Raw genomic sequence first — 27,003 nt, forward strand, 5'->3', positions numbered from 1 at the left:
TGCTCAGCTGAGTAGGGCCTTCAGAAAATTATTTAGGCCTGCCCAAGAGATGTGCTCACTCTCTCTCAGCTGGGCATGCTGCAAACATCAGTACATTTATGTCTATTGTCTACTGGATGACCTTCATATATGTATGTATATATGTGATACTTTAGTTAATTAAACTATTCTTTGAATGAGTAACTGTGTGGCCTCCCTCCTTTGTTACCTGCCATGAGCCAGGTGGTAACAGTATGCATGCATGTTTGTAGAGTATAGTATACTATGTATGTCATTATGAATGTACGTATGTTTGAATGTCATTTGTATGACACAGGTAATTTTTGTTATTTTGTAATTGAAAAAGAATTAGACACAAAGAACACAGCGTAGTCATTCTGCTGATCATCATGCTTTATTAAATCAATAATTGGAGAAAAACTCAAGGAGGCTGCGAAAAATCAACGCTACAAGTCTAACTTCAATCAAATCAAAGTGCTGGGCAACACGCAGGACCATGTTTTTCTTGGTCCTCGTTGAGTGCAGTGGCGGTTGTTTCGGCTGCGGTACATGTGCTAAGCGGCGCCCAGCTTGATTGAACTCCTAAAAACTAACACACACACACATACACACTGCAGACCTCCAGGAGCCAGCTCTGCTTCTGCAAACAAGCACCCGATGGACTCTTTTTTTATCGTGATTGGCCAGGTAGATGGTATGACTGAAGAGCCTGATCGAGGGGTCATTTGTCAGAAGAAGAGCACAAAAAAAACTTGTGCTCAGGGAGTGCAGGCCGCTCGCACTATGAGCATGTCATCGAAATGGCAGTATGACATTATCGGTTAGAGAGCGAGGTCCAGTCGTCCTGCTTACATGAGGGTATATGCAAACAGCACTCAGGATCTCACGCTCTTGTTCCAATGCAACAGCACTGCTCTCTCTGCAGCAGTGCGTTCGTAGTTCCGTCTTGGATTGAGTTAACATCAACAGGGAGCCTCTCTACCTGTTGAGGCAATCTTAAGACTTCAACGTATCGTTGAGGCACATAGTTTAGTTTCTTGGTTTGACAGGGTATTCGTTCTTGTGAAACTTTCTCCTGTTAAACCACATTCAGTTTCATTTGTTTCAGTTAATATTGTCATAAATAACAATGCATACATTTCCCATAACCGTTCAATTCGGCTATATACATTATGTACATGTCACAGAAAAATGGATCAAAAATCCTAAGTCATATTTATCCAATATGGCACATTTTATAACAACTTTAGACTTGAGTCTAGTTTGGCATAAATTAATGTCAAGATTGGTACAAAAATAGTTCATATTTACAAGAACAGAAATCGAGATCTTTATCAAGTAGATTATTTCGCTTAATTAATAAATAAAAAGGAACAGAAGTAGGGAAAAGGGGAAAATTGAAAGTTTAGAATTTTGTTTTTTTACACTGATCGAATGCTAATGTGAACAGTCGCTGTGTCTGATCCAAGCTCATTGGACAGTTTAAGGGTGTAGGTCCCAGCGTCCTCCGCCTTCACCCCGGTGATGATGAGGGTGGTTAAGTCCTCTGAGGTGTCGATGTGGAAGCGTCCGCCAGCAGTCACATGGATGGTTCTGCCGCTGCGGGACCATTCAATGTGTTTGGCATCACCGGAGAAAGCGCAAGTGACTGTGAGGACTTTGCCGGGCTCGATGCTGATGTCCTCAGGCAGAGCCTCGATCCTGGGAGCACAACCTGGAGAACCACAGGACATGTTCATCAGTATAGTTTATTTAATATGCTGCTGAAGAGTTTCTAAATATTGATGTGATAAAGAGACCTTAAAAAATTGCACAGACTCCAAAGACACGTTATTAAAAGATGACATCATCTTACCAATTGGTCTGAACGTAGATCCCTCCATGTGAGAAGCCATTTCCGTCAGGCTGCTGGAGCTCATGGCGTACGATTCAGAAGCCATGGATGACATGCTGGACATGGACATGGTCTCAACCTTCATCTCAGCTGCCATGCTGCTAAAGGAGCTGGACTCCATCATTGACGACATCATAGCTTGCTGGGTGGAGGACGAGAAAGAGGATGACTCCTCCATTGTGTGCATTTCTTTCTTCATCATCATGGATGAGCTCATGGACGACAAAGACTCCTTGTGACCCATCATCACTGATCCCGATGAGGCTAAAGATGGAAACAGTACATGTTAATGTTAATCTTACTTGCAAGTTCATGCTTCATTACAATTGGTTTTAAGTTAGACTGTGAGCATACTTGAGGCAGTTTCTTACCTTTAAGTACCAGTTGCTGCTCACGGTAGGCTGTGACCTTCATCCTTATGGACTGGAACACCTGCCCGGTGAAGGAGAAGGAGGACTTGGAAACACCTCCCTCAGCTGTCATCTCACAAGTGTACTCTCCCTGATCACTGTCTGCCAAATCATGGATAAGAAGGCTGCAGGAGCCTTCAGAGTAGTGCATCTCAAAGTGGCTGCTCTGAGAAAGCCTCCTCCCATTGACGTACCACACCACCTCCCTGACGCTGCTCTCGCAGATGCAGGACATCTTCACTGACCCCTCGCAGGCCTCGGCTTTAAGCTGACTCAGGACCTTGGGGGGTTTTGGAATTGGAGATTTTATGGTGGGTGGAGACACAACCCTTTTTGGGGACATGATGGGAGGAGGTGACTTCATCCTAGGAGGTGATTTGATTCCCTCAGGCTCAGGAGACTTCAAAGCCCTTGGTGATTTGAGGCCTGAAGGCTCTGGGGATTTGATGCCTTTTGGTGATTTGAGTCCAGCAGGTTCTGGGGACTTCACAACTTTAGGTGATCTGATTCCTGCCGGTTCTGGAGATTTAAGACCAGTTTCAGGTGACTTTACTCTCTCTGGAGACCTTGTTGGGGGTGGTGATTTAAGTCTGGGTTCAGGAGATTTCATACCCAGTGGTGACTTGACTCCTTCAGGTTCAGGGGATTTGACACTTGGAACTGGTGATTTTACGCTGGGTGCTGGAGAGGGTGCTGGAGAGGGAGACTTGACACTCCTAGGAGATTTAATTCCCTCTGGTTCAGGAGACTTAACACTTGGTGTAGGGGACTTGACACTGGGTGTTGGTGACTTCACACTTGGCGTTGGGGACTTCACACTCGGAGCAGGAGACGTTATGCTTGGTTCAGGTGACCTGACACTGGGAGTAGGTGATTTAATTGAAGGCTCAGGGGACCTGACACTGGGAGTGGGGGACTTAACACTGGGGACTGGAGAAGCTACAGAGGGAGAAGGTGAGGTCACTGAAGGTTCCGGTGACTTTACAAATGGTTCAGGGGATTTGACAGCCTTGACTTCCTCTTTTGGAGCTGGTCTGCGGATGGTCAAGGTAAAGTGAGCCTCTTGTCTACCTGCGGAGTTCTCCACCACAACCGTGTAACTGCCCTCATCGGAGACTGTCACAGAGGACATCTCCATGCTGGACTTGTACTGAGTGGTAGTGACCTGGATGCGGTGAGATGAGACAATGGATCTGCTCTCGTGCATCCATGTAACAGTGGGTGCAGGCTCCCCATCAATATCACAGGAGAATCTAGCCGTCTCTCCCTCTGCAACTGTCACAGACTGGGGCTTGGTGAGGATTCTGGCAGGAAGAGAAGGCTTCACCTTGGTGACAGCAACTTCCTCAGATACAGCAGCAGAAGATGACTTAATTTTAGCTTCCGATGAGGTGTGTTTCCCAGTCAGAGAAAATTTGTCAGATGAGAAGGAGGAACTAGATGATAGGTATTCAGCAGAGGCATACTTGATGGATGAGTCATACCTCTCAGCGGAGGAGTATCTCTCAGAGGAGGCTGCATACCTCTCAGCAGAGGAGTATCTCTCAGAGGAGGCTGCATACCTCTCAGCAGAGGAGTATCTCTCAGAGGAGGCAGCATACCTCTCACGTGCAACAACCTCATGTGTCTCGGTCAGCTTTGACTTGCTCTCTTCTACCTCAAGGCGAGACTCGGAGGCATAGCCAGCTTTGAAATGGGAAGTGTGGTAGTGGTCAATTCGAGTGACTTCAGGAACGCGGGCTTTGGGAGCTTCTTCATCCCTGCGGCGAGAGGAGAAGGTGGTGTAGCCACCACCTGACACATCAAGGGTGGCATAGTCGGAAGCCTCTCCCTTGGAGTTTGAGCACACACAGCGATATGTTCCACTATCCTCTTCCTGGCAGTCCAGGATGGTGATAGACAAAACGCCAGTCATATTGGCAAATATGTACTTCTCACTGCTTTCAGAAATAATAGCTCCATTGTGGTACCACATGATCTCAGCCTCTGGCTTGGTTTGGATGTTAAGAGTGAATTTGGTGTCTTGGCCAATAGGTATGCGATGAGAACGCATTCTAACTGTCACTCTGGGAGCATGGTCCAGACTGAAAGGAGTCTGGCTAACCACTTGATATTTCCTCTCAGACTTCAGAGCAGCCTTTCTGGCCTCATAGCGGGACATAATGTCAAAGCGGGCAGATCGCTCAAACCTGGAGGAGGACCGGGATGACCTCTCAACAGATCTGATTGGGCTGGGAGAACGGGGACGGGTCCTCTCAGGGGTGGGGGACCTCCTTCCCACAACCTCCCCCTCTACCTCCACAGAAAGCCTGGGCTGTGGTGGTCTGATCAGCTCTGAGACTGGACGCATTAGCTCGATGTATGTGGGAGACAGCGACCTTCTCCTTCTCATATACTGAGAAACTGTACGTTTCTTCTTTGTCTCAGTAACCTCTACAGCCTCATGCCTGACCTCCTGCCTCCTCTCTTCACGTTCCATTGCATATCGCTCCATACGGACAGGGCTGCCCGTCGGCGAGGCAGAGAAGCCGAGTTCAAGTTCATCTTCCAGCATCATTTTCTCCTCCTCTGTTCTCCTCACTGAAAGGTAATCCTCTGCAGGCATCATCAGCTCCTCATCACTAAGGTCACCCAGAGATCTCCTCCTGGATCTGAAGGAGACCTCTGATTCTGGAGACGGCGAGCGGCGGGCAGGCCTGACAGTCTCCAGATCATCCAGAGTGAGTTTTGGAATACGCCATCTTGGTCTGTACTGGTCGGTGATTCTGGGCAGGGGCATCACATAGAACTGCTCCCACCTTGAGAGGCGAATACGTCTCTGCCTCTTTTGCACAATTCTCTCCATCCTCTCTGGGATCTCATACTGGTCCTTAAGTTTTCTGTACCACTTCATGTCAGAGAGAGGCACAAACTGTTTGATAGCTTTGTCTTCATCAAGAGCTTTGCGATCATGAACCACTGGCTCAGGGATATCATAAGGCATGAAGATTCTCCTCTCCTCTTCCAGCTTCTTGGTCTCTGACTTCTCCACTCTGATGTCGAACTCGCCTTCGATGTTCTTGGTGCTCACTGCAGGTTTGTACATCTCTGCAGCAAATTTGAGAGCCTCCTGGGCCGTGGGGTTAAGAGGTCCAATCTCCTCAGTTGCTACAATTTGCAAAGCCATCTTGTTTGTCTTCTCAATTTGTTTCTGTACATATCTGTATTTCTCTTCCTCACTCTTGTACTCTCTCCTAGTGTAGGTAAGGCGGTCAACCTTCAGTGTAGCCTGGCAGCTTGCAGAACCAGCAGAGTTAGTTGCAGTAACTTTGTAAAAACCAGAATCTTCAAGAAGAGTCTCTCTGATATGCAGGACATGATAGTCAACATCTTCCTGTATGACAACAACCTTGTGACCAAACTGTAGTGAATGACCATCCTTCTCCCATTTCAGAGTAGGAGTTGGGATTCCTGAGACTCTGAGTTCAAAGCGGACACTTTGTCCTTCAGCACACTCAACATTGGCCAGCAGACGTTTGAACATGGGCCTCATCATATCCGTCGTCACAGGATGAGGTGTCACAGTGAGCCGGGCCTTGCAGCTGTCTTCTCCGAACTTGTTGTTGGCCATGACGGTGTATTCAGCATCATCGTTCATGTCCAGGTTGTGGACTATCAGCTGATACAGACCCTTGTCACTGGTGAATGTGTACTTGCTGTCATCCTGACCTGGCTTGATTCTCTCTCCATTCTTAAGCCATGTTACATGAGGCTCAGGGTGCACGGTAATAGTGACTCCAAAGCGCACATCTTCGCCAATGTAAGCTGTGCGATTGTACAGAGGTAGAGTGAACTCTGGTGGTCTCTGCAGGAGTTTAGTCTTGTCAACTCTTCTCCTCAGTTTCTTGACTGAACGGCTGATGTAGAACTCTCTGATGCTCCTCACTGACTCAACGAAGAGCTCTCCATAAGCACTGTCCTCTCCATCATCACTCACCACCTTGCATCTGTACACTCCATCATCGCTTTCTTCAATGTCCTTTACATAGATGCTGGCAAAGCCATTACTGTAAGTGATTTCATACTTGGTGCTTTGGTGTAGTTGACGGTTACCGAAGTACCAAGTCACCTGGGTACTCTTGTCATAGTTTACAATGGTACAAGTGAATCTCACATGGCCACCTTCCTCAGCTGAGCTGTGCATGACAGGACCAGTGCGGAGGCCTCTGTACTCAGTTCCAATCTTCACTTTGCCTACAGCCAATCCTCTCTGGTTTTTGAAGGCACCTCCATAGGCAACACGAGCTGCTGATACAATAGTATCGGTCTTCTTTACCAGACTCTGGTAGTACCTTCTGTGTCTCAATGTCCGAATTACCTTGTTGCTGACTTGCTCAATCTTCATCTTGAGCCATGGGTGCTCCAGAGCCTCATGAGCGGTCATACGGAGCTTCCTGTCCTTGACTAGAAGTCTGTCCACGAAGTCCATGGCCTCCATGCTGATGTCCTTAAATGCTTCACTTTCAAAGATGTACTCACAGCTTGAGATGTTCTCAATCATCTTTGTCACTGACTCTGCTGCAAATGGATTAAGGCCACTAAGCAGAACATAGGCCATAACACCAACAGACCACATATCGCTGGCTGTTGTGACCTGGTCATGACGGTGCACCTCAGGGGCACAGTATTCTGGAGCTGAAAACATCATCCTGATGTTTTCTCCGGGCACCAGCAGCCTAGACTGACCCATCTCAATAATCTTTATGTCACTGCTTCTTCTTGTTGTGTAGACAATGTTGTCTGGGCGAATTTCAAAGTGGCCAAAGTTGTGGCTATGCATAAACTTGAGAGCAGAGCAGACTTGTCTCAGGTAGCGGACAATCTCCTGCTCTGTAAGCTCGAAGTTGCAGGTACCAAGGCGCTCAAAGATGTCAACTCCAGACATGAATTCAAAGATTAGGACGATCTCCTCCATGCTCTCAAAGTATTCATGGAGGTAGATGATATTCTTATGCCTTGCTACGTTGAGTGCTTCAATTTCCCTGAGAACCAACTCACGGTCCATTCCTTTGACCTTGATAAACTTGGCCATAAAGGTCTTCTTTGTAGCAATCTCTACACAACGATGAACGGCTCCAAACTGGCAGCGAGCCAGTTCCTCGGAGATGGTGTACTTGGATGAAAGTTCCTTCACCTTGTAGACCAGAGCCTCTTCCTTGGTGATCTCTCTGGTTTCATCAACTTCCTCATCATAGTTCCTAATCACAGACTTGTCTTCCTTGGTTGTAATTGGCTCAGTTGGCTGAGAAGGAGGGCTAAGGCCGAACTGGTTTTCAGCGATGACACGGAACTGGTACTTGGTCTTTCCGAAAATGTTAATGATGTTGATGCTGCAGTCAGATGTCTGTCCAGCACGGATCCACCTATCAGCAGTGGTAGGACACTTCTCAACAATGTAGCTAATAATGTCGCTTCCACCATCATTAGCAGGAGGCTCCCAGGTCAAAGTGATTGAGTCCCGGGAAATGTCACTAACAACCAGAGCCTTTGGAGCCTCAGGTATGTCAGCCACATTCACCTCGATGGTTTGCTTGTCCATTCCAAACCTGTTCTTTGCGGTAATTGAGTAGTAGCCGCTATCCTTCCTCTGAACTCCCTTCTGGAAGACCAGTGAGGTGAAAGACCTGGTGGTTATGACTTGGTGATAAGCAGAGTTGGAAAGGATCTCCTGACCCTTCTGCCAAGTGATAGCTGGCTCAGGCTTGCCAGAGATGGGGATCTTGATGGTGATGTGGTCACCACGGGCAGCATGGACTGCTCCCATTCCCTGTAGTTCTTTAGGCAGGTAGATCTTGGCAGGAACTAGAATTAAAACACAAAACCACAAGGTAGAACGTTGCTGACTTACTACACATAACTAATGGATTAAAGGAAACAGGATTGAAATATCATTACCTTCCACGTCCAGGTTAGCCGTTGTAGAGATGGATCCTGAGGAGTTGGTTGCTCTGACTTGGTAAACTGTGGCATCGCTCTCATCAGCAGTAGTGATGACCAGCTGGTAGTAGCCTCCTTTGAACTCCTGGGCTTTGATCTTGGTTCCATCTGCATTGACCTCCTTTCCACTGCGATACCATTTCACCACAGGCTTGGGATGTCCCACCACCTTTTTACATAAGAAAAAGGGTCATTTAAATTATACATTTCAAAGGACTCAACATAGAATTTCCTTAGCTGTCATTTCATTTCCCCTGAATCATATCAAAACATGTCTATTGAATTCAATGACTTCACTTCAGGCAAGAGAAAAGCTATTTTATTCTCCATGATTGTGCTAAACCAGAAAGCTAATTATCAATATCTTTATTCTTTGGATTGTACACAACATTTAACATATTGACGACAATACACAGTTTGTGATTGCTTGAAACTGCATGCAATTAAGCAATAAAGTACCTTAGTGACAAATGTGGCATTTGCTTGGTATTTGACGGTCATGTCTCTGATCTCCTCCCTGAACGCAGGAGGACGAGGTGCCTGGTCAGACTTGGGAATGATGGGCGCAGAGATCTCACTCCAGTCGCTCTCACCACCCATGTTTTCACACTTAACACGGAACTCGTACTCAAAGCCCTCGATTAGGCCTAGGACCTCGAAGCTGGTCTCCACAAACTTCTTGCTGGTCACAGTCATCCACTTGTTCTGCCTCTTTTCACGTTTCTCCAGGTAGTAGCTGCTGATTTTAGCTCCACCGTCGCTGCTTGGAGGTTTCCAGCAGACAACACAGGAGTCCTTGGTGGAGCTGATGATGAAGGGCTGCTGTGGGATGCCCGGTTTCTCTGCAAAATAAAAAGAGATTATCAATGTGGCTCTCTGCACATCTATTAGTCCCACCTCTTCACTGTCGTTATAAAGGCCAAAATTGGCAAAGAATATAGACTGAAAGGACTTACCAAAGGGACTCTTGACAATGACCACGGATGGGATCTCCAGAGCCTCGCTGACTCCATACTGGTTCTGGGCAGAGACTCTGAAGTAGTAGCCAGCATTCTCAATGAGGTTGGGGACACGGCAAGTGGTGCCAGAAACAGAAGAGGACACAAGGTGCCACTGCTCTCCTTCTTTGGCTTCCCGCTTCTCCACAATGTAGTTGGTGATCATGGAGCCTCCGTCATCCTTGGGCGCCTTCCAGCTGATGACCATTGAGCTCTTTAGCAGGGCATCAACAACCAGAGGACCCTCGGGGATGCATGGTTTATCTGGAGAAGATAATCATTAAATATTTATATACAAATATGTAGATCATTTGTTACTTGTTGGTCGAAGGGTAATCAACTGAATAGAATTAGACTGTTTGAGATTTCTAGAATTTTAGAGTACCATTTCCTGTTCTCCTTAGTCAGTTCTTACCTTGGATTTCAACACGCAGGACAGTGTCAATAGTTCCGAACGAGTTGCTGAACTGCACTTTGTAGCGGCCAGCGTTGGTCTTCCTCTGGACGTTCCTAACCACTAAGTGGGAGTAGCTTTCCGTGTTTTCAATAATCACATTCTCAGAAGCGTTCAGAGGCTTCTTGCCATAGAACCACATGATCTTAGGGATGGGACGTCCAATGTAGACGACATGCAGGCGAAGGCTGGTGCCTGCCCCGGCATAGTACTTCTCCTTCAGAGGGAAACCAGGATGGAGCTGGGGTGCAGCTTGCAGACGCAGTTTTCCACTGGTTTCCACCTCTCCGGCCTCATTGATGGCTCTGCAGGTGTACAGCCCTTCATCTTCCTGTTCGTCTGACAGGATGCTGAGTGAGTGGTTACGGCCATCTGAACTCATCTTGTACTTGCGGCTCTGGATCAGTTCCTTGCCGTAGCGGTACCATTTGATCTCAGGCAAAGGTCTGCCGATGATGCCACAAGTCAGAGTGCCAGACTCGCCAAGCTTGGTAGTAACGTCTTGGATCTCTTCCTTCAGAGCTGGAGTCTCACCAACTGAAAAAACATCAGGAAAAGTCTATTGTTATTTATGTGTCAAGGAAACATTTAACACTTCTCTGTGTATACCAAACATCTTTATGAACTAAATATAAAGATTCAAATAAGGATGGTTGAGTCTTAATACATCAGGTCACATCACAAATTGGAGGAATCATGTGCCTCAGGTAGTAATACAAAAAAACATTATTTATAGAAGAATCACACGACATTGTGAGCGATAATTCAGTTTGAAGGTATCTGAACTATTTGGCAGCTCACCACTCAGTTTGGTCTTGATGCCCATAGGCGTGCGACGTGGCCGGCTGAGTCCAGTTTCATTCTCTGCGAAGATTCTGAACTCATACTCAGTGGCCTCCATCAAGCCACCCATGGTGAACTGGCGATCCTTGGAGCGCTCCTTGTTGCATTTCTTCCAGGCGCTTTCTCCAGCCTGCCTGAACTCAATCCAGTATCCCAGAATCTCCTTACCACCGTCATGTTCAGGCCTGAGCCAGTGGATGGTGATGCAGTCTTTAGTGATGGAGATAATGTCGATCTCTCCTGGTTGGCTAGGTTTGTCTGTATGGACACAGTCAAGAAGATAATTATTTTCATTGAGAACCTAAGCCCAAGTATTTGGGGAGTAGCACAAAAATCTGTTCTTGAATTGGTTTTAGACAAACCAAAGACTCCTCTTACTTGGACTTACAGCAAACACCCTTCAAGTTCATCTATCTTGAACATATTTGCTGTAAAGTGTGTTTATTCTCCTAAGCTGAATGATTTAATTCATGCAGGAATAGGATTTGTGTTATGTTAACTCACCAAATGGATCTTTGCAGATCACAGACTCAGAAACAGGACCAGGCTCGCTCTGCCCTATGTCATTCTGAGCCACCACTCTGAACATGTATTCTGCATCAGGGATGAGACCCGTGACGTTGTACATTGTGGTGGTGATGTGGGTCTTATTGTGGCGGACCCACTTCTCTGTTGACACCTCCCTCCTTTCCACAAAGTATCCTGTGACGCGGGAGCCACCATCATCACGGGGCCGGGACCAGGACAAGGACACACTGGACTTGGACACATCCATGATCTCTGCTGGGTTGCTGGGAGGCTCTGGTGGGCCTGGAGGTTAAACATGTTGTTAGTGCAATCAATATTTTAAAAACACGTGTATGTCAGGATAACAGTGAAATATTGTGTTCAGTGTGTCTCTTACAAGAATATTAAATAGTATAAATACTCACAAAGTGGTGTCTTTGGCATGACAGACTCTTCAGACTTGAGAGATCTGCTAATACCAAACTGGTTCTCAGCAGAAATCTTGAAGTGATACTCCACATTCTCCTTCAGGCCCTTCACCACCAGTGAGTTTTCCGTTACCCTGGAGTCCACTGTACACCATGCAGCCTTGGGTACCTCACGCCTTTCTACAAGATATCCCAGAATGTCAGAGCCGCCATCATCTGATGGTGGCCTCCAGCTGACACGAACTGATCTTGCCTGAATGTCATCAAACTCCAGTGGTCCTTCTGGAGCATCAGGGCGACCGATCACCCTCACCTACAGAGAACATTTTTCAGATTTACTTTTAGGCCACTGTACTTTTTATTTCACTGGTCATGCATGATGAAGCCATTTACCTTGATGTATGCGGCTTTCCTGCCACATTTGTTCTCAAGCAAGAGGTCGTAGGTGCCAGTGTCTTCTTTGTGTGCTTCTTTGATGACCAGTTCAGTGATGTCGTCATGGGTGGCAATCATGGCCCGGTGGGAGATGTCACGGCCATCCTTGGTCCATTTGCATATAGGGATTGGTTTACCCTTGATTGGGACAGACAGACGGATGACTCCTCCCTGGCGCACCACATAGCCCTCCTCATACTTACGATCAAGCTCAAAGTCAGGATAATCTGAAAGAGACATCAAATTGTTGCAAATTAAATTAAAGATATGAAAGAAAAATGCAATTTTTTAACATTGTCAAAAGTATACGTTTTCTGTACTGCAAAATCAAATTTTATATTATGGTATTTTATTCTACTACCAAGCATCTCCTGGACTTTGACCACTCCAGAAATCTCAGCAGGCTCTCCAGCACCACCAGCGTTGCAGGCGATGACCCTGAACTTGTACTCTGCGCCTTGGGGCATATGGGTAAGGGTGTATTCGCACATCTTGGTGGGAGTGGTGTTGCACAGGGTCCATTCCACCTGGTCCACCTTCTGCATCTCGATCAAGTAACCAGTAATGACGGAACCACCCTCCTCTTCAGGCGGCAGCCAGGCCAGAGACACTGAAGTCCTGGTGCTGTCGGTAACTCTGGGCTGAACTGGAGCACCTGGAGGCTCTGTTCAACAACACAGATAAATGTTTGGTTAATGAACTGACACATTATTGGTAAGAAAGGTAACAGGCAGTTCATAATTGAAGCACAGCAGCTATACTGGGTTTTGCACCACATACCGATGGGATCCATGGCGACAGTGATGGCTGAGCTCTCGCTGGGTTTGCCAGACCCTCTGGAGTTAATGGCGGTGATACGATGTTCATACTCCAGGCTCTCAATGAGGCCTGAGGAGCGGTATCGGGTCATGGTGACAGGGTTCTTGTTGATTCTCATCCACCTGTCAGAACTGGCCTCCTTACGTTCAATGATGTAGCCGGCAATAGTGGAGCCACCATTATCCTCGGGTGGTTGCCAGGAAAGGGTCATGCCCTCGTGTGTGACATCAAGCACCTCTGGTCTGCTTGGAGGTCCAGGGATGGCTATACAGGACAGCAATTAAAAGATGAGGTGAATTAAAGGAGGGGAGAAGTTAGCTACAAACAGATCTTTGTACAATAATTCTCAACTATGATTTGTTCTTACAATAAAAGTAATGGGACTAATGAAGCATCATTAAATAATCAAGAACATAAAGGGGCTTTTGATTGAAATTAAACTCACTTTTGGCGCTCTTGCACTCCACCACCTCGGACTGAAGGAAGCTACCAATGCCGAAGCGATTCATGGCAGCAACACGGAACACATACTCGGTTCCTTCAGAGAGTCTGGTAAACTTGAAGCAGGGTCGGGTCACCGACTCAGAGACAGTGCTCCAGCCTGGCCGGTGGGCATCACGCTGTTCCACGACATAGCCGCTGAGGTTGGCACCACCATCCTTCTCTGGAGGTTCCCAGCTGACTGTCACTGACACACCATCAGTCTCCTCAATCTTTACTGGGCCGACTGGGATGCCAGGTTTGTCTGGACAGACACAAACATGCAGCTGGTTAGAATTGCACTATACAAGCTCAACAAATCTACAGTAAACCTTTGAAAGGTAGAAAAGAAAGAAAGTAAAGTTTCCTTACCAAGGATGATGACCTTAATGACCTCAGTGGCCATGCCAATGGCATTCTTCACCTCCAGTGTGTAGTCTCCAGTGTCGTTTATGGTTGTCTCGCGGATGACAAGATGTGTGAATTTCCCGTTGCTGTCGATCTTAATGCGATCAAGGCTGTCCTTCAGTTTGTTGCCACCAAAGAACCAGGAGCAGACGGGCTGAGGTTTGGCCTTGAAGGGGATGTTGAGGTCGATGGGTTTGCCACGATGCACATGGACAACCTTCTGAGGAATGTTGGTCATGTCGATCGCAGGCTTAACTGCAATAAAAATAGGTATGTGATTACATTTTAAGAATTTTGTGAAGTTTTCCCCTTTTACATGACGGCAGAAATGATTACATAAAGATTTTTGGATATGTTAATGTAATCTTACTTTTGATGTCCTGGATGGTGACAGGAGTGACAGTGTCCATGGGCTCGCTGGCGCCCCTGCTGTTGGTAGCTCGGATCCTGAAGAGGTACTGTTCGTTCTCCATCAAAGACTGGATGGTGTGCTGGGATACTGAGGCTTTGACTGTGGCAACAGTGTTCCACCTGTCAGAGCCCACCTTGCATGCTTCGATGATGTAGCCTGTCAGCCTGCTGGCGCCATCGTGATGCGGCTTCTCCCAGCGCAGCGTGACAGAGGACTTGGTGACATCGGCCACCTGGAGGTTCAGAGGCACTGACGGCACTTCACATACCAACACAGCCTCACTGGTCTCACAGGGCTCACCAACGCCATAGATGTTCTCTGGCAGGACTCTGAAGAAGTAGTGCACACCCTCCTCCAGGCCAGTGATTCTGAACAGGGTCTTTCTACATTCAGTGGTGACGGTCTTGTATGACTTCATGCTCGCTTCACGTTTCTCGACAATGTAGTTGCTGACATGAGCGCCACCGTCGATGCTTGGGACGTCCCAGGTGATCACAACAGACTCCTTGGTGTAGTCCTTCACATTCACTGAACCTGGAGGACCAGGAGTGTCTGCAGGAGAAGGACAAGTTGAGGAAGAAAATAATATTATTTCATGTAATTTTCTTTGAACTATCCCCTAAACTCAGCCTATTAGATTTGATGTTTGTGAACATTTTGTGAAGACATACCATAGACTTTAACCAAGACGGTGGCAGTCTTCTTGCCAGAGGGGTTCTCAGCCTCCACAACATATTTTCCAGAGTCATAGCGGTTGACTTTCTCCACAATCAGGCATGTGTAGCTATCAGTGGTCTCGATAAAGCCGCGGCTCTGCAGCTCAACACCTGTCTTTCTCCAGGCCACCACTGGTGCTGGCCTGCCATTGACAAACACAACCAGACGCAGGGTTCCACCAGCACGCAGACACACTGTTTTCTTCAGGTCATCTGCCAGCTCCAGGTCGGGCATTTCTGATCAGATTGAGCAAAGTAAGGGGAGTGTCCACAAATGCTGCTATGCTATTTAACAAGCTCTTATAATGACTCTTACACATGTCTGTAACTCCTGCAGGACAAAAGTTATTACTTTTTCCACAACAGCTTTGAGTTCACTTTTTGTTTAGTTTTCATGAGTTTTTACTTTTTAGTTTAGAAGAAAATGTGAAAACGCTATCGAGAACACATTATTAAAGCCTACGAGCACAACAGACTTTTATGTGAATCGCAGGTTTTGAAACATGCATGGACTCACCAATTCTCTCCAGCGGCTGCACCTCAGCGCTGGGATCGCTGAACTCTCCGGTGCCTTTGTTGTTGATGGCAGCGACCCTGAATCTGTAGTTCTTATTGGCTGCTAGGCCAGCGGCTACGTACTCGTTGGTCTTGAGGGCCTTGGCAGTGGCGCGATACCACTGCTCAGAGTCCCCCTCAAGGATCTCCACCACATAGCCGGTGACGTCTGAGCCACCGTCGTACATGGGCCTGGTCCAGGTCATGCTAATACTGTGCTTCGTTGTGTCAGTGATGCGAGGCATCGATGGAGGAGCTGGGGTATCTGAAAGTAAACAATAATAAAAAGTTTCATCTCTACTTGTCCCAACTTTCTTCAGAATTAAAAAGTATTCTTGATTGAATGTGAAAAATGAAGGGTTAAAACAAAAAAGTAAGCTGTCACCTTTTGCACCAGTTCATCAAAGCTTAATCCAAAAGCAACTGGACTGGACGTTTCACTACTCCTCCGAAAGAAACATCTTCCAAATCTTTAACCAAGTCCAGCCGCCTTTGGATTAAGCTTTGATTTACCATGACCTGAATGACTGAGAACCTACACAGACCAAAATATGAACAGCCAGTTGACTCTCTTACATGTGGGGTCTCTGCAGAGGATGTAAGGTGATGCATCGCTCGGCTGGCTTTCTCCAGCAGTATTGACTGCTGTCACCCTGAACAGGTACTCGCTTCCCTCGATCAGGCCTGTGATCTTCAGACGGGTGTCATAGATGGTGTAAGTCTTATTCACCCGAGTCCACCTGGTTCAAAGAACAAACAAGGGGATATTGTTTGTGCCAGAGAAACAATAAGCATCTCCATTTTAGATAGTGAAGCTCAAATCTGTGACATTTCTTCATGAGCTGTTCCCACCTGGTGCTGCTCTTCTCTCGCTTCTCCACAATGTAGGTTTTGAGCTCGCTGCCTCCATCGCTCTCTGGCTTCAGCCACTCGATGATGACATGCTCCTTAGCCACCACTGTGGCCTCTGGGGTGCCAGGCTGGGATGGAATTGCTGGGAAAGGTAAAGGTAGAGAAAGGTCAGAGTCACAAAAGGTCCAAAATCTAAACCTATTAACCCTTTTACAAGAGATGACGTCAAACATAAGCCCTGATTATACAGCGCATAAATCCTTTTAATGTAAACAATACAAAGGAGGGAGAATAAAACATAAATAAAAACAACACAAGACATAAATCTTTTTTATTTCAAGGGTCTCCTTCTGCAACTCATATATAGATTAACTGAATTTGCTTCTGTTTCAGAAATAGACGGATTTGCTCCAGTCCAACATTTTTTTGTTAAACAGTATGACTGATTACAAAGAAAGAAGAGAAATGTTCCTTTTAAAGACGAGTTCACTGAGAGAAATCTAGCAGCTTACTGTAAGCGTTCCTGGCGATGACAGGCTCGGATTCCAGAGGAACTCCAGGGCCGTATTTGTTGACTCCTCTAACTCTGAAGATGTACTCGTTGTTCTTAATCAGCCTGGAGCTGACACATGAGAGGGTCTTGCACTCTGTCTCCATGATGACCCAGTTCAGTCTGCTGGTCTCACGACGCTCCACGATATAGTGAGTGACGATGTCTCCACCATCCTCCAAAGGAATCTTCCAGGACACGGTACACTTCTCCTCCGTCACTCTGCTGATGGTGATGTTATCAGCTGGAGCTCCAGGAGTGTCTGGAGCAGATGGCAGAAACAGACACGGTCAGATTGTCTAAAACACTCTCGCTACTGTGACTCTACTGTTGGTTCGTGGTGACTCACCAAGGACTTTGACGCTGACGGCAGCAGTCTTGATTCCACTGGCGTTCTTCACAGTCAGGATGTATCTTCCTGTGTCATATCTGTCACAGTTCTTGATGACAGCCATGGCTCTGGTAGTGGTGTAGGTCAGAGAGTATTTCTCTCCAAGCTCCAGAATCTTTTCGCCCTTTGACCAATACACTGTGGGCTCTGGTTTACCGCCGACAGCACCGTCCAGGACGAGGTCAGAACCAGCCATGATGGTGACGGTCTCACCCACCAGCTTGCTGTCAAGCTCAGCTTTGGGAGGAGCTGCATCATGGAAGAAATTATGCATTTTTAAAAGTTGCTCCATGGAAGGAGAAGTGTGAGTAGTAATAAATGTACTTACAGTATTCATCCTTGCATGTAACTGGTCCAGTGGACTCAGAGGGCTTGCTGTGGACGCCAGCAGCATTTTTGGCGATGATGCGGTACTCCAAGGTCTCTCCCTCTCCCAGGTTGATGACAGTGAAGTAATTCTCTGTGATTGTGGTGTAGTTGCACTTGAGCCAGCGGTTGTCGTCCCACTCGTCTGTGCTGTAGACTTTCCTTTCCACCACATAACCAACGATCTTGCTGCCGCCATCGTTGAAAGGCACGGTCCAGCACAGTGACACAGAGGAGCGGGTGATGTCTGTAACCTCTGGTTTACCAGGAGGATCTGAACAGGAAAGAGAAGTTATCGTAAAACAGATGACCACTAAAATCTGATTAAACTGTCTGGCTGCAACCAGCGATTATTATTATGTGTGATTAGATCACGTAATCAATTTTTATTGAGCAAAAGGTAGCCTGCCGTTCGTTTTTATGATACTAGTTTGTAGATAACAAACAAATGTTTCACTTACCAACAGGATTGAGAGCAACCACAGGTCTGGAGGCCTCGCTGGCCTTGCTGAGTCCAGCGATGTTCATGGCATACACCCTGAACTGGTACTCCAGTCCCTCAATAAGGTTGGATACCTTGTAGTGGCACTCCAGGCAGGGAAGCTTGTTCTCCCTCACCCACAAGATCGTGTTCCTCTCCTTCTTTTCAATCCAGTAGCCAGACACTTTGCTGCCACCATCGGCATAAGGAACGTCCCATTGGATGTTGATGGCGTTGGCGGACACAGAAACCACATCTGGACGATTTGGAGGACTTGGAGGAACTTTGGAAGTGAATTGGAAATGAGAAAAAAAATTGTGTTTAGACCTTGACATGAATCATAAATCAAAGAATATACTAAAGAGGTGGATATAGCAGAAACAACAGCAGAAGTCCCTTCAACATGGATTCTTTTCTAATGGCTAACAGGGCTATAGACCACCGGGTGCAAATAGAGGTCAGGATGTTTTAAGTCTTCCTCTACACAGCATGTGATCTTATTTATGGTCCCATGTACAGTCAAGTTGATTCAACTCACGGTATGCTTTAGGGCGGGGATACTTTTGATTGACATGTTGCTAGAACTTGGATGATTTCACTTTCTTTACAGGCAATGACCGAATTATTAAGGACAAAATATGTACAACATTAGGCTTTTTCTATTTCTGTTGAACAGAACTCACCAAATGGATGCTCAATCACAACAGGCGCAGACTCGGTGGACTTGCTGACTCCGAACTTGTTCTCAGCGCACACTCTGAAGGTGTACTCCATGTACTTGGTAAGATGAGTTACTTTGATGGTGGTCCTCTTCACACTAGAGTTGACCACTTGCCAGGAGGCAGAGCCAGACTCTCGCTTTTCCACAATGTAGTTGGTAATGTCAGAGCCACCATCATCAGCTGATTCAGACCAGGACAGGTTGCAGGACTCTGTGGAGACCCCAGAGATTTCCACAGGGCCTACGGGAGGACTTGGTCTGCCGACAACAACTACTGTCACTGTGAACGTCTTCATACCAGCAGCATTTTCCAAGATCAGGTAGTATTTGCCACTATCGCTTCTCTTGCTGTCTCTTACTATCAGAGTGGTCCTCTCCTTCGTGGTTCTAATACAGACTCTGTCAGTATCCTTCAGCTTCATCTCCTCCAGCTTCCAGGTGACCTTGGGTGCAGGCCTGCCACTGATGGGGATGTCGATAGTGAAGGTGTTGGAGATCTTACAGGTGATGAGCTGGTTAGTGATGCTGCTGAGGTCAGCTGTTGGTTCTATACGTGGCTCCTTAATGACCACAGAGCCAAAGGTGCCCTGAGGCTCGCTAATTCCAGCATCGTTCTTTGCCTTGACTCTAAAGTCATACTCAGTATTCTCTATCAGACCATCAACCAGCATCTTCATAGACTTACTCTCACCACCAACCACCCAGCGGTCACTGCCTTTAGCTCTGAATTCAACGATGTAGCCTCTAATGCGGCTGCCTCCATCATGTTCAGGCTTCAACCACACCAGGAAAGCTGAGGAACTGCTGGTGTCAACAACATCTAGTCTCTTGGGTGGTGCAGGTTCTTCTGTGGCAATGACAGGCTCTGACATCTCATGGGCTTCTCCCTGGCCATACTGGTTAACGGCAATCACCCTGAAGAGATAAGGCACACCAATATCCAGACCAGTCACCCTGATTATCTGGCGAGAGCACTTTGTGCTGACCTCCTGCCAGGCCAAACGGCTGGCCTCGCGCTTGTCCACAATATAGTGGTGAATCCGAGCTCCACCATCATTTGTGGGGGCATCCCACATCATTGTCAAGGCCCCACGGGTAACATCTTTGAAGGTTATGGCTCCTGGAGGTCCAGGTGTGTCTAGCACTTTGACAGTGAATGTGATGGACTTACGCCCACTGTTGTTCTCCAGGAACAGGGTGTATTTGCCAGCCTCATACCTGGTACAGCCTTCGATAGTCAGAGTAGAGGAAGAATCTGAGGTGTGTATATCTCCCATGACAGGCAGCTCGCCATCTATCTTAGACCAGGTGGCAAGAGGAGCGGGTTTTCCGCAGAATGAAACTGAGAGCGTGACAGTGCCACCGTTCTTCACAATGTGAGTCTGCTTGAAGTTGGCGTCAATCTCGATCTCAGGAGATGTAAGTCTATCAAGAGACTGAACAGCGTTGGACAATACTGAGGCTTCGCCCTCTCCAGATCCATTTACAGCACTGACCCTGAACTTGTACAATTCTCCAGGCACCAAGCCCTTGGTAGTGTACTTAGTGTGGATACAAATCTGGTTGTTGACTCTGTGCCACTCCTCCAGACTGGCCTTGCACATGTCAATGTTGTAACCAATGATTTCCAAGCCACCATCAAACACTGGCTTGGTCCATTCCAGTGTGACAGAGGACTTGGTGGAGTCAATAACCTGATACACGGGAAAAGAGCATAGTTAATAATATTCAAAATACATTTTTCAGTTACTGATATACCTAATGATTTGTATGTCTTTGTTATTTAAGAAAATAACTACCTTGATAAGTGTTGGAGCACTGGGAGCACTGGTTGGCTCTCTGCATTTGAAGAGCCTGGAGGTACTGCTGGCTGGTCCAACACCAGCACCATTTTCAGCCATCACGCGGAACTCGTATTCATTGCCTTCAGTGAGGTTAATGACACGGTGTCTCAGCTCTGTTATGGGACGCTTGGAGGAAACCTTTACCCAGCGAAGGCTCTTCTTCTCTCTCCTCTCAAGGATGTAATGTTTGAGCTCGTTGCCTCCATCAGACCTTGGCCTGGTCCAGCACACGGTGATACTGTTACCAGTCACATGAGTGGAATCTGGGGTGCCAGGGGCATCGGGAACAGCTGTGGGTGGAAACAGATATATTTTAGTATTAAAACCCAAGTATTTGAAGCAAAAATATGTTTTTCCTGTCATTTGTCATATTCTTTCAATTTTAATAGGTCATGATGTTTTCAAGGTTTTAAATACCTGAGAGCTACTTACTGTATTGCATCTGTGCGATGATAGGATCAGAGTCCAGTGGTTTGCCGACACCAAACTTGTTGACAGCAGAGATTCTGAATTGGTACTCATTGCCCTTGATGAGGTTTGTAGCATTGTAAGAACAGGCTTCACATTTGGAAGTGACCATAGCCCAGGAGATCCTGGATGTCTCCCTCTTCTCCACCACATAGTGGGTGATAGCAGCACAGCCATCGTTCTCTGGTGGATTCCACCACACGGTGCACTTCTCAGCTGTGATGCCGGTAAAACGGATAGGCCCTTTAACAGGTCCAGGGGTATCTGCAGTGAAACATACAGTTAACAGGATGCTTCAAAATTGTACATCAATTTTGATATGGTAAGTTTATCATATTTCTATGAGCTGTAATGCTTTCCTGATCAAATGTGTTGGAGAAACAGGTTGTGAAATGTTCCATTCAATGTCTAGAACAGGTATTGAAAGATAAAAATCAGTGTTAACCCACCTTGGACTCTGACGTTGACATCAGACTTCCTGACACCAGATTTGTTCTTGGCCTCTACAGTGTAAATGCCACGATGGTTCCTGTCAGCATCACGGATGAAGAGACTGCTGGTGCCAATGCCAGTGGTAATCTCAATGTCAATCATGGTTCTCTTGTCAATTTCTTTGCCATCCTTATACCAAACAACCTGGGGGACAGGTCGTCCAGTGATGCTGCAGCCTAGCTTAACATGTTCACCGGCCCTCAGAGTGAGCACCTGGTCTGGAGACCACTCAATTTCAGGGGTAACTGAAGAGGCAAAGTGGAAGAAGAATTAAATAAACCCAATCAAAGGGATAGAAGTAACATACTATAAATAAAAGTTTTGAGGTTGGCAATACTTACTGCTTTCATCTTTGGTCATAATGTATCCAGAGGAATTAGATGGTGGACTGACTGTGCCCACAGCATTCCTGGCAATCACTCTGAACTCAAATCTGTCTCCAGCAGACAGTCCAGTCACAGTGAACTGAGTCTCACTAATATCAGTGAAGTTGCACCTCAGCCATTTTCCTCTTCCTTGACGCCTCTCCACACTGTAGGCAACAATTTTGCTGCCACCGTCTCTCTTGGGAATGTCCCACTGCAGGGTGACTGAGTCTCTGGTCACATCAATGCAGACAGGGTTGCCAGGTGGATCTACATCAGGAGGAGAAATGTTACTTTGATTTGATAACAAACTTTGGATTTTTGTTTTACAATAGTATGTAGACATTCAAAACGTAGATGGATGTAGTATTAGGATGAACTTACCAACAGGGGAGATAGCAAGTGCATGTTTGCTCTGTTCACTAACAGGGCTAAGTCCTGCATTGTTCTCAGCATAGACTCTGAAAGAGTACTCCAGACCCTCAATGAGCCCAATCATCCTGTACTCTTTGTTGGAGATGATGGTGGAGTTCACCTTCTGCCACAAAAGGCTGTTCCTGTCCTTCTTCTCAACATGATAGCCCAAAATTGGGGATCCCCCATCAAAGCCTGGGCCCTCCCACTTGATGGTCATTCCATCACTGGTGACATTGAAGGCCACTGGCTTTCCTGGAGGACCTGGAGGTTTGTACTGATGCTGGGCAACAATCTCAGATGAGGTGAGTGATTCACTGACACCATACTTGTTTTCTGCACGGACTCTTAACTGGTACTGAGTTCCCTTAACCAGGTTGGGAATCTTGAAAGTGGTCCTGACAACACTGGAGCAGACCATCTTCCAGTTGGCCTGGGATGTCTCACGTTTCTCCACACTGTAGCAGGTAATCTCGCCACCTCCATCTTCCTTCGGCTCATCCCAGGAGATGATAATACTCTGAGCTTTGATCTCATCAAAGCGGATAGGGCCAACAGGCACTGAGGGTGGTCCCAGAGTGATCACATTAATGTCAAAGTAGTTTTTGATTGTTCTGTTGTCCAAAACCAAAGTGTACTGGCCGGCATGCTCCTTCTTGGCTCCTCTGACTGTGACTGCAGTCTTGTTGTCTGTGGTCCTGAAGCGAACCTTCTCGCCTTCCTTCAGGGGCAAGTTATCCTTTAGCCAGCTAATAACTGGTCTTGGTTTACCCTTGAAGGGCAACTCAATGTGGATGTTCTGACCAATACGAACAGCAAGCTCTCCATTGGGGTAGTCGATTAGGCTGGCCTCGGGTGGAATGATGAGGTCCACCACTGTGATTGGACCAATTTGGGAGAAGTCACTGTTGCCCTTCTCATTTTTGGCAACGACTCTGAAGTCCATGACAGCATTCTTCTTGAGTCCTGTGACCTCACAGCTGCAGCGCTTGCATGTTGCACCCAAAGTCCAGTTGGGGTCTTCCTTGGTTCTCTTTTCAATGATGTACTCAGTGATGTAGCTTCCACCATCATGGTCAGGTCTGGTCCACTTTAGGGTGACAGAGTTATTTGTGGAGTCCACCATAACCAAATCTTTAACAGCTCCTGGAGTTTCTGCAGCTCTCACAGGCTCAGTGGTTTCACAAGTATCGCCCACACCATACTCGTTTTCAGCAGACACACGGAAGAAGTAAGCTACATCCTCCTCCAGGCCTGACACTTTGTAGGATGTGTTGGCACACTCGTTGGTTATGACCTGATATGCCTTCATTGTTGAGGCTTTCTTCTCAACAATGTAATTAGAAACAGGGGAACCACCATCGACGAGAGGAGCCTCCCAACTGAGGGTCAGCCTTCCTCTTGTCACATTCTTGATTATCAGTTTCTGGCAAGTTGATGGACTGTCAAGCACCTTAAGGGACACAGTAATTATCTTGGATTCCCCAACGCCATTTTCAATCTCCAGTAAGTATTTGCCACAGTCATCGCGGGTGACTTTGGGAATGAGGAGGGTCGTCGCTCGCTCATTGCTGGTAATAGTGTAGCGGTTGTCACCAGCCATGTTGCGATCACCACGCCGCCAAGTGACATTGGGGGCAGGTCGTCCCTTCAAGGGGATAAACACTACAACGTCACGGCCAGCCCTGGCTGTGTACTGAGTCGTCATGGGCACGTCCAAGTCCAAATCGGCTTCCTCTGTTGAAGACAAGAATGACACTAAAAGTGAGGAGCAGGAATCAATTATATCATGAATTACATAACTATAAGTCCGAATAATATGTTTTATAAACAGAAAAATCTATTTGGCACAACTTAGAAATGGTTAGCTAAATACTAACCCAAGATATCTTTGGCTTGTACCGGCTGGTACATCTTAATATCTTCTCCTTTGCCTTTGCAGTTCACAGCGGAAACTCTGAAGAAGTAGTAGGTTCCAGGTTTGAGGTGGGATATCACATACTCGCAGGTTTTGACCTTAGGGTTTGTTGTAACCCATTCTTTTTCCTCTGTGTTCATCTGTTCCAAAAGGTAGTGTGTGATTTCACTGCCACCATCATACACAGGCTTCTCCCAGCCAAGAGTGATGGAGGTCTTTGTGGAGTCGACCACACGCAACTTGGATGGCTCACCAGGCAAATCTGGAGAAAACAAGGCAGCATAAACATTGGTCCATATTCACACTTATCTTCAGAAACAATACTTAAAAAGTAGGCATCTGAATGATTTGTGCAAATTGATGTCATACCAATAGGGTCATACGCCTTGAAGAAGTCAGAGCACTCAGAATAGTTTCCTGCTCCAGCTTTGTTAACAGCACAAACTCTGTACTGGTACTCGTTGTTCTCCACCAAGTTGGGGACTTTTTGCCTGGTGTCTCTAATGGTGCCCTTCACCACCTGGAAAAAAATGACACAATGACTTACATATACTTGAAATTAGCTCTTTGAGTTCTTGAGTTCTTTTACAAATAAAAAAACCAAAAAGATCTTAAAGAGGCCCAGTGAGCAAACCTTGAACCACTGCAGACTCTTCTTCTCCCTCTTCTCCAGGTAGTAGCCATCAAGATCACTTCCTCCATCCAGTGCTGGTCTTTCCCAGATCACTGTCATGGCAGACTTGGTGATCATAGTCACTGTAGGCTTTGATGGCTCACTGGGAGGAACTGTATTAAAAAAGAATGAACAGATTTCATTAATTAAATACATCTTCTGTGGGTCAAAAATATCTTTATTTAAAGGTGGTGTTCACACATCAAACTATCTCCTGAAGTAGGACATCCAACTATCACACTGAAAAGTTATTTGTGTCCAATTTATTATGTCAGAGGGACTGAAACTGAGATTTTTTCAAATAAATTGGTGATGCTGAGCAAGTAAAAAGATCTTTAAAATGATCAAGGTTTTCTGGTTTATAAAATGTTGCTATACATTTGAGTGTATGATACACAACATATTACATTGTAGTGTAGTGGCTTTCAGAGCGCATCAACTCTGGATTGAACGACAGTAGAAGTGAAATGTTGTGTTTCTTCTGTTCACTTACCAAACGCGTTCTTGGCAATAACAGGCTCAGACTCAAGTGGATCTCCAATGCCATACTTGTTGACTCCACGGACTCTGAAGATATACTCGTTGCCCTGAATGAGCCTGGGTACATTTACAATGCAGTCCACCAGTTTCTCTGAGACAATGGACCACATAACTCTGCTGGTCTCTCTCTTTTCCACAATGTAATGTGTAACCATGGCGCCGCCCTCATCAGCAGGTGGGGACCACATGATGGTTATGTTGTCAGCTCTCACCTTCTTGAACTGTATATCACCAGCAGGGGGGCCTGGCTTGTCTACACGTGGAAGGGACATTTTCACGTTGTTAGGGTCTATACTGTTAATAGGAAATATTGTCTTGCAAATAACATTGCTGTAATGAAAAGTTATTTGAAAAATATTAAATACCTTGAATGAGCAGCCTGACTATGGCAAATGCAGATCCCAGGGAGTTCTTCACCTTGACCTCATAGGTTCCAGAGTTCAAACGACTAGTGTCCTTTAGGAACAAACTGGTAGACTCAAATGTATGTCTGAAAGAGAGCTGGGCGGAGGGCTTAAGCTCTCTGCCATCCTTAAACCACTCGATGGTTGGAGCAGGTTTGGCGGTGATATTGAACATGAGCTCAACATCAGAGCCAGCCCTGTGCTTGACCTCGTTGAGGTACTCTTGGGATAATTCAATCTCTGGGGCACCTGGGTGATAAATTAAATGTCAGTCAAGTTAAACTGTGATGGTTATATTGATGATACATGATGGAATATGATGTGATTATTTAAAAACAGATTAAAAAGCAACTTCTGAAATACACAAAGACAAAAGAATGGAATTAAACAACGCTAAAACCATCAAATGAACATACCGTAGGTGTCTACACATGTTGCTGGTCCAGCAGTCACAGAAGGGTTGCTGACTGAGCCAACGGCATTCCTTGCCATGACTCTAAATTCATAAGTCTCATCCTGGGTGAGGCCAGTCACAGTAAAGCGGCACTCTGTGACATTAGTGAGGTTAGTCTTGGACCACCTGGCACTGACGCCTTCTTTCTTCTCGATGATGTATCCTGTGATGGGGGATCCGCCATCGAAGTTGGGCTTCTGCCAGGCTAGGCTTATGGAGTTCTTGGTGATGTCACTGATGCGCAAGTTGATGGGTGGCTCTGAAGTAGCAAACAGTGAATAACTGTTGTTAGATAGATGTTAAAAGGTAATATCACATTTTCTTGACTTTTGCAGAATCTGTTTAAGTTTACACTCACCACATGCATCAATAGCCAGTACTGCATCAGAAACCTTACTGAAGGCACTGATTCCAGCAGCATTCTCTGCTGCAACCTTAAACTCATAAATAAGTCCAGCGTTGATGTTGGTGACCTTGTAATGTGTTGCTCGGATCACCGTTTTGTTGACTCTTTGCCAAAGGATGCTGTTCCTGTCTTTCATCTGGAGATGGTAGCCAAACACATGACTTCCTCCATCTGACTTGGGCTCCTTCCAAGCAACAGTGATTGTTTCCCTAGTTACAGCAGTGATGTCAGGAGTCGAAGGAGCATCAGGAGTAGCTAATGGGCAAAGATGTAGAATGTTTATGTTTTTCATAAAAAAGTAGAAAATTAAATAATTGTTCAATTAAAAG

The 27,003-nt window shown here is 46.3% G+C and overlaps 1 protein-coding gene across 1 annotated transcript in view; it reads right to left on the reverse strand.

The window, feature by feature from the left end:
* Positions 1 to 375: 375 nt before the first annotated feature.
* LOC132987189 (titin-like) overlaps positions 376 to 27,003 on the reverse strand; it is a 200,247-nt gene continuing 173,619 nt past the window's right edge. The window contains exons 216-253 of the mRNA XM_061054086.1: positions 26,627 to 26,929; positions 26,231 to 26,527; positions 25,776 to 26,063; positions 25,364 to 25,663; positions 24,832 to 24,983; positions 24,567 to 24,717; positions 24,160 to 24,459; positions 22,250 to 24,016; positions 21,842 to 22,135; positions 21,458 to 21,745; positions 20,973 to 21,272; positions 20,496 to 20,830; positions 18,659 to 20,390; positions 17,956 to 18,258; positions 17,457 to 17,768; positions 17,087 to 17,377; positions 16,700 to 16,999; positions 16,188 to 16,329; positions 15,912 to 16,075; positions 15,298 to 15,600; positions 14,736 to 15,017; positions 14,023 to 14,616; positions 13,617 to 13,907; positions 13,210 to 13,509; positions 12,726 to 13,028; positions 12,307 to 12,609; positions 11,904 to 12,172; positions 11,508 to 11,823; positions 11,080 to 11,385; positions 10,534 to 10,833; positions 9,694 to 10,269; positions 9,237 to 9,542; positions 8,740 to 9,122; positions 8,239 to 8,449; positions 3,867 to 8,145; positions 2,266 to 3,827; positions 1,856 to 2,158; positions 376 to 1,714 (exon numbers count right to left, since the gene is read on the reverse strand). Coding sequence (XP_060910069.1) covers positions 1,422 to 1,714; positions 1,856 to 2,158; positions 2,266 to 3,827; positions 3,867 to 8,145; positions 8,239 to 8,449; positions 8,740 to 9,122; positions 9,237 to 9,542; positions 9,694 to 10,269; positions 10,534 to 10,833; positions 11,080 to 11,385; positions 11,508 to 11,823; positions 11,904 to 12,172; positions 12,307 to 12,609; positions 12,726 to 13,028; positions 13,210 to 13,509; positions 13,617 to 13,907; positions 14,023 to 14,616; positions 14,736 to 15,017; positions 15,298 to 15,600; positions 15,912 to 16,075; positions 16,188 to 16,329; positions 16,700 to 16,999; positions 17,087 to 17,377; positions 17,457 to 17,768; positions 17,956 to 18,258; positions 18,659 to 20,390; positions 20,496 to 20,830; positions 20,973 to 21,272; positions 21,458 to 21,745; positions 21,842 to 22,135; positions 22,250 to 24,016; positions 24,160 to 24,459; positions 24,567 to 24,717; positions 24,832 to 24,983; positions 25,364 to 25,663; positions 25,776 to 26,063; positions 26,231 to 26,527; positions 26,627 to 26,929 — 19,499 coding nt within the window. The 3' untranslated portion in view covers positions 376 to 1,421. The remainder of the gene's footprint in view (positions 1,715 to 1,855; positions 2,159 to 2,265; positions 3,828 to 3,866; positions 8,146 to 8,238; positions 8,450 to 8,739; positions 9,123 to 9,236; positions 9,543 to 9,693; positions 10,270 to 10,533; positions 10,834 to 11,079; positions 11,386 to 11,507; positions 11,824 to 11,903; positions 12,173 to 12,306; positions 12,610 to 12,725; positions 13,029 to 13,209; positions 13,510 to 13,616; positions 13,908 to 14,022; positions 14,617 to 14,735; positions 15,018 to 15,297; positions 15,601 to 15,911; positions 16,076 to 16,187; positions 16,330 to 16,699; positions 17,000 to 17,086; positions 17,378 to 17,456; positions 17,769 to 17,955; positions 18,259 to 18,658; positions 20,391 to 20,495; positions 20,831 to 20,972; positions 21,273 to 21,457; positions 21,746 to 21,841; positions 22,136 to 22,249; positions 24,017 to 24,159; positions 24,460 to 24,566; positions 24,718 to 24,831; positions 24,984 to 25,363; positions 25,664 to 25,775; positions 26,064 to 26,230; positions 26,528 to 26,626; positions 26,930 to 27,003) is intronic.

This window comes from Labrus mixtus, chromosome 13 (genome assembly GCF_963584025.1).
Source record: "Labrus mixtus chromosome 13, fLabMix1.1, whole genome shotgun sequence".
Classification (NCBI taxonomy): Eukaryota; Metazoa; Chordata; class Actinopteri; order Labriformes; family Labridae; genus Labrus; species Labrus mixtus.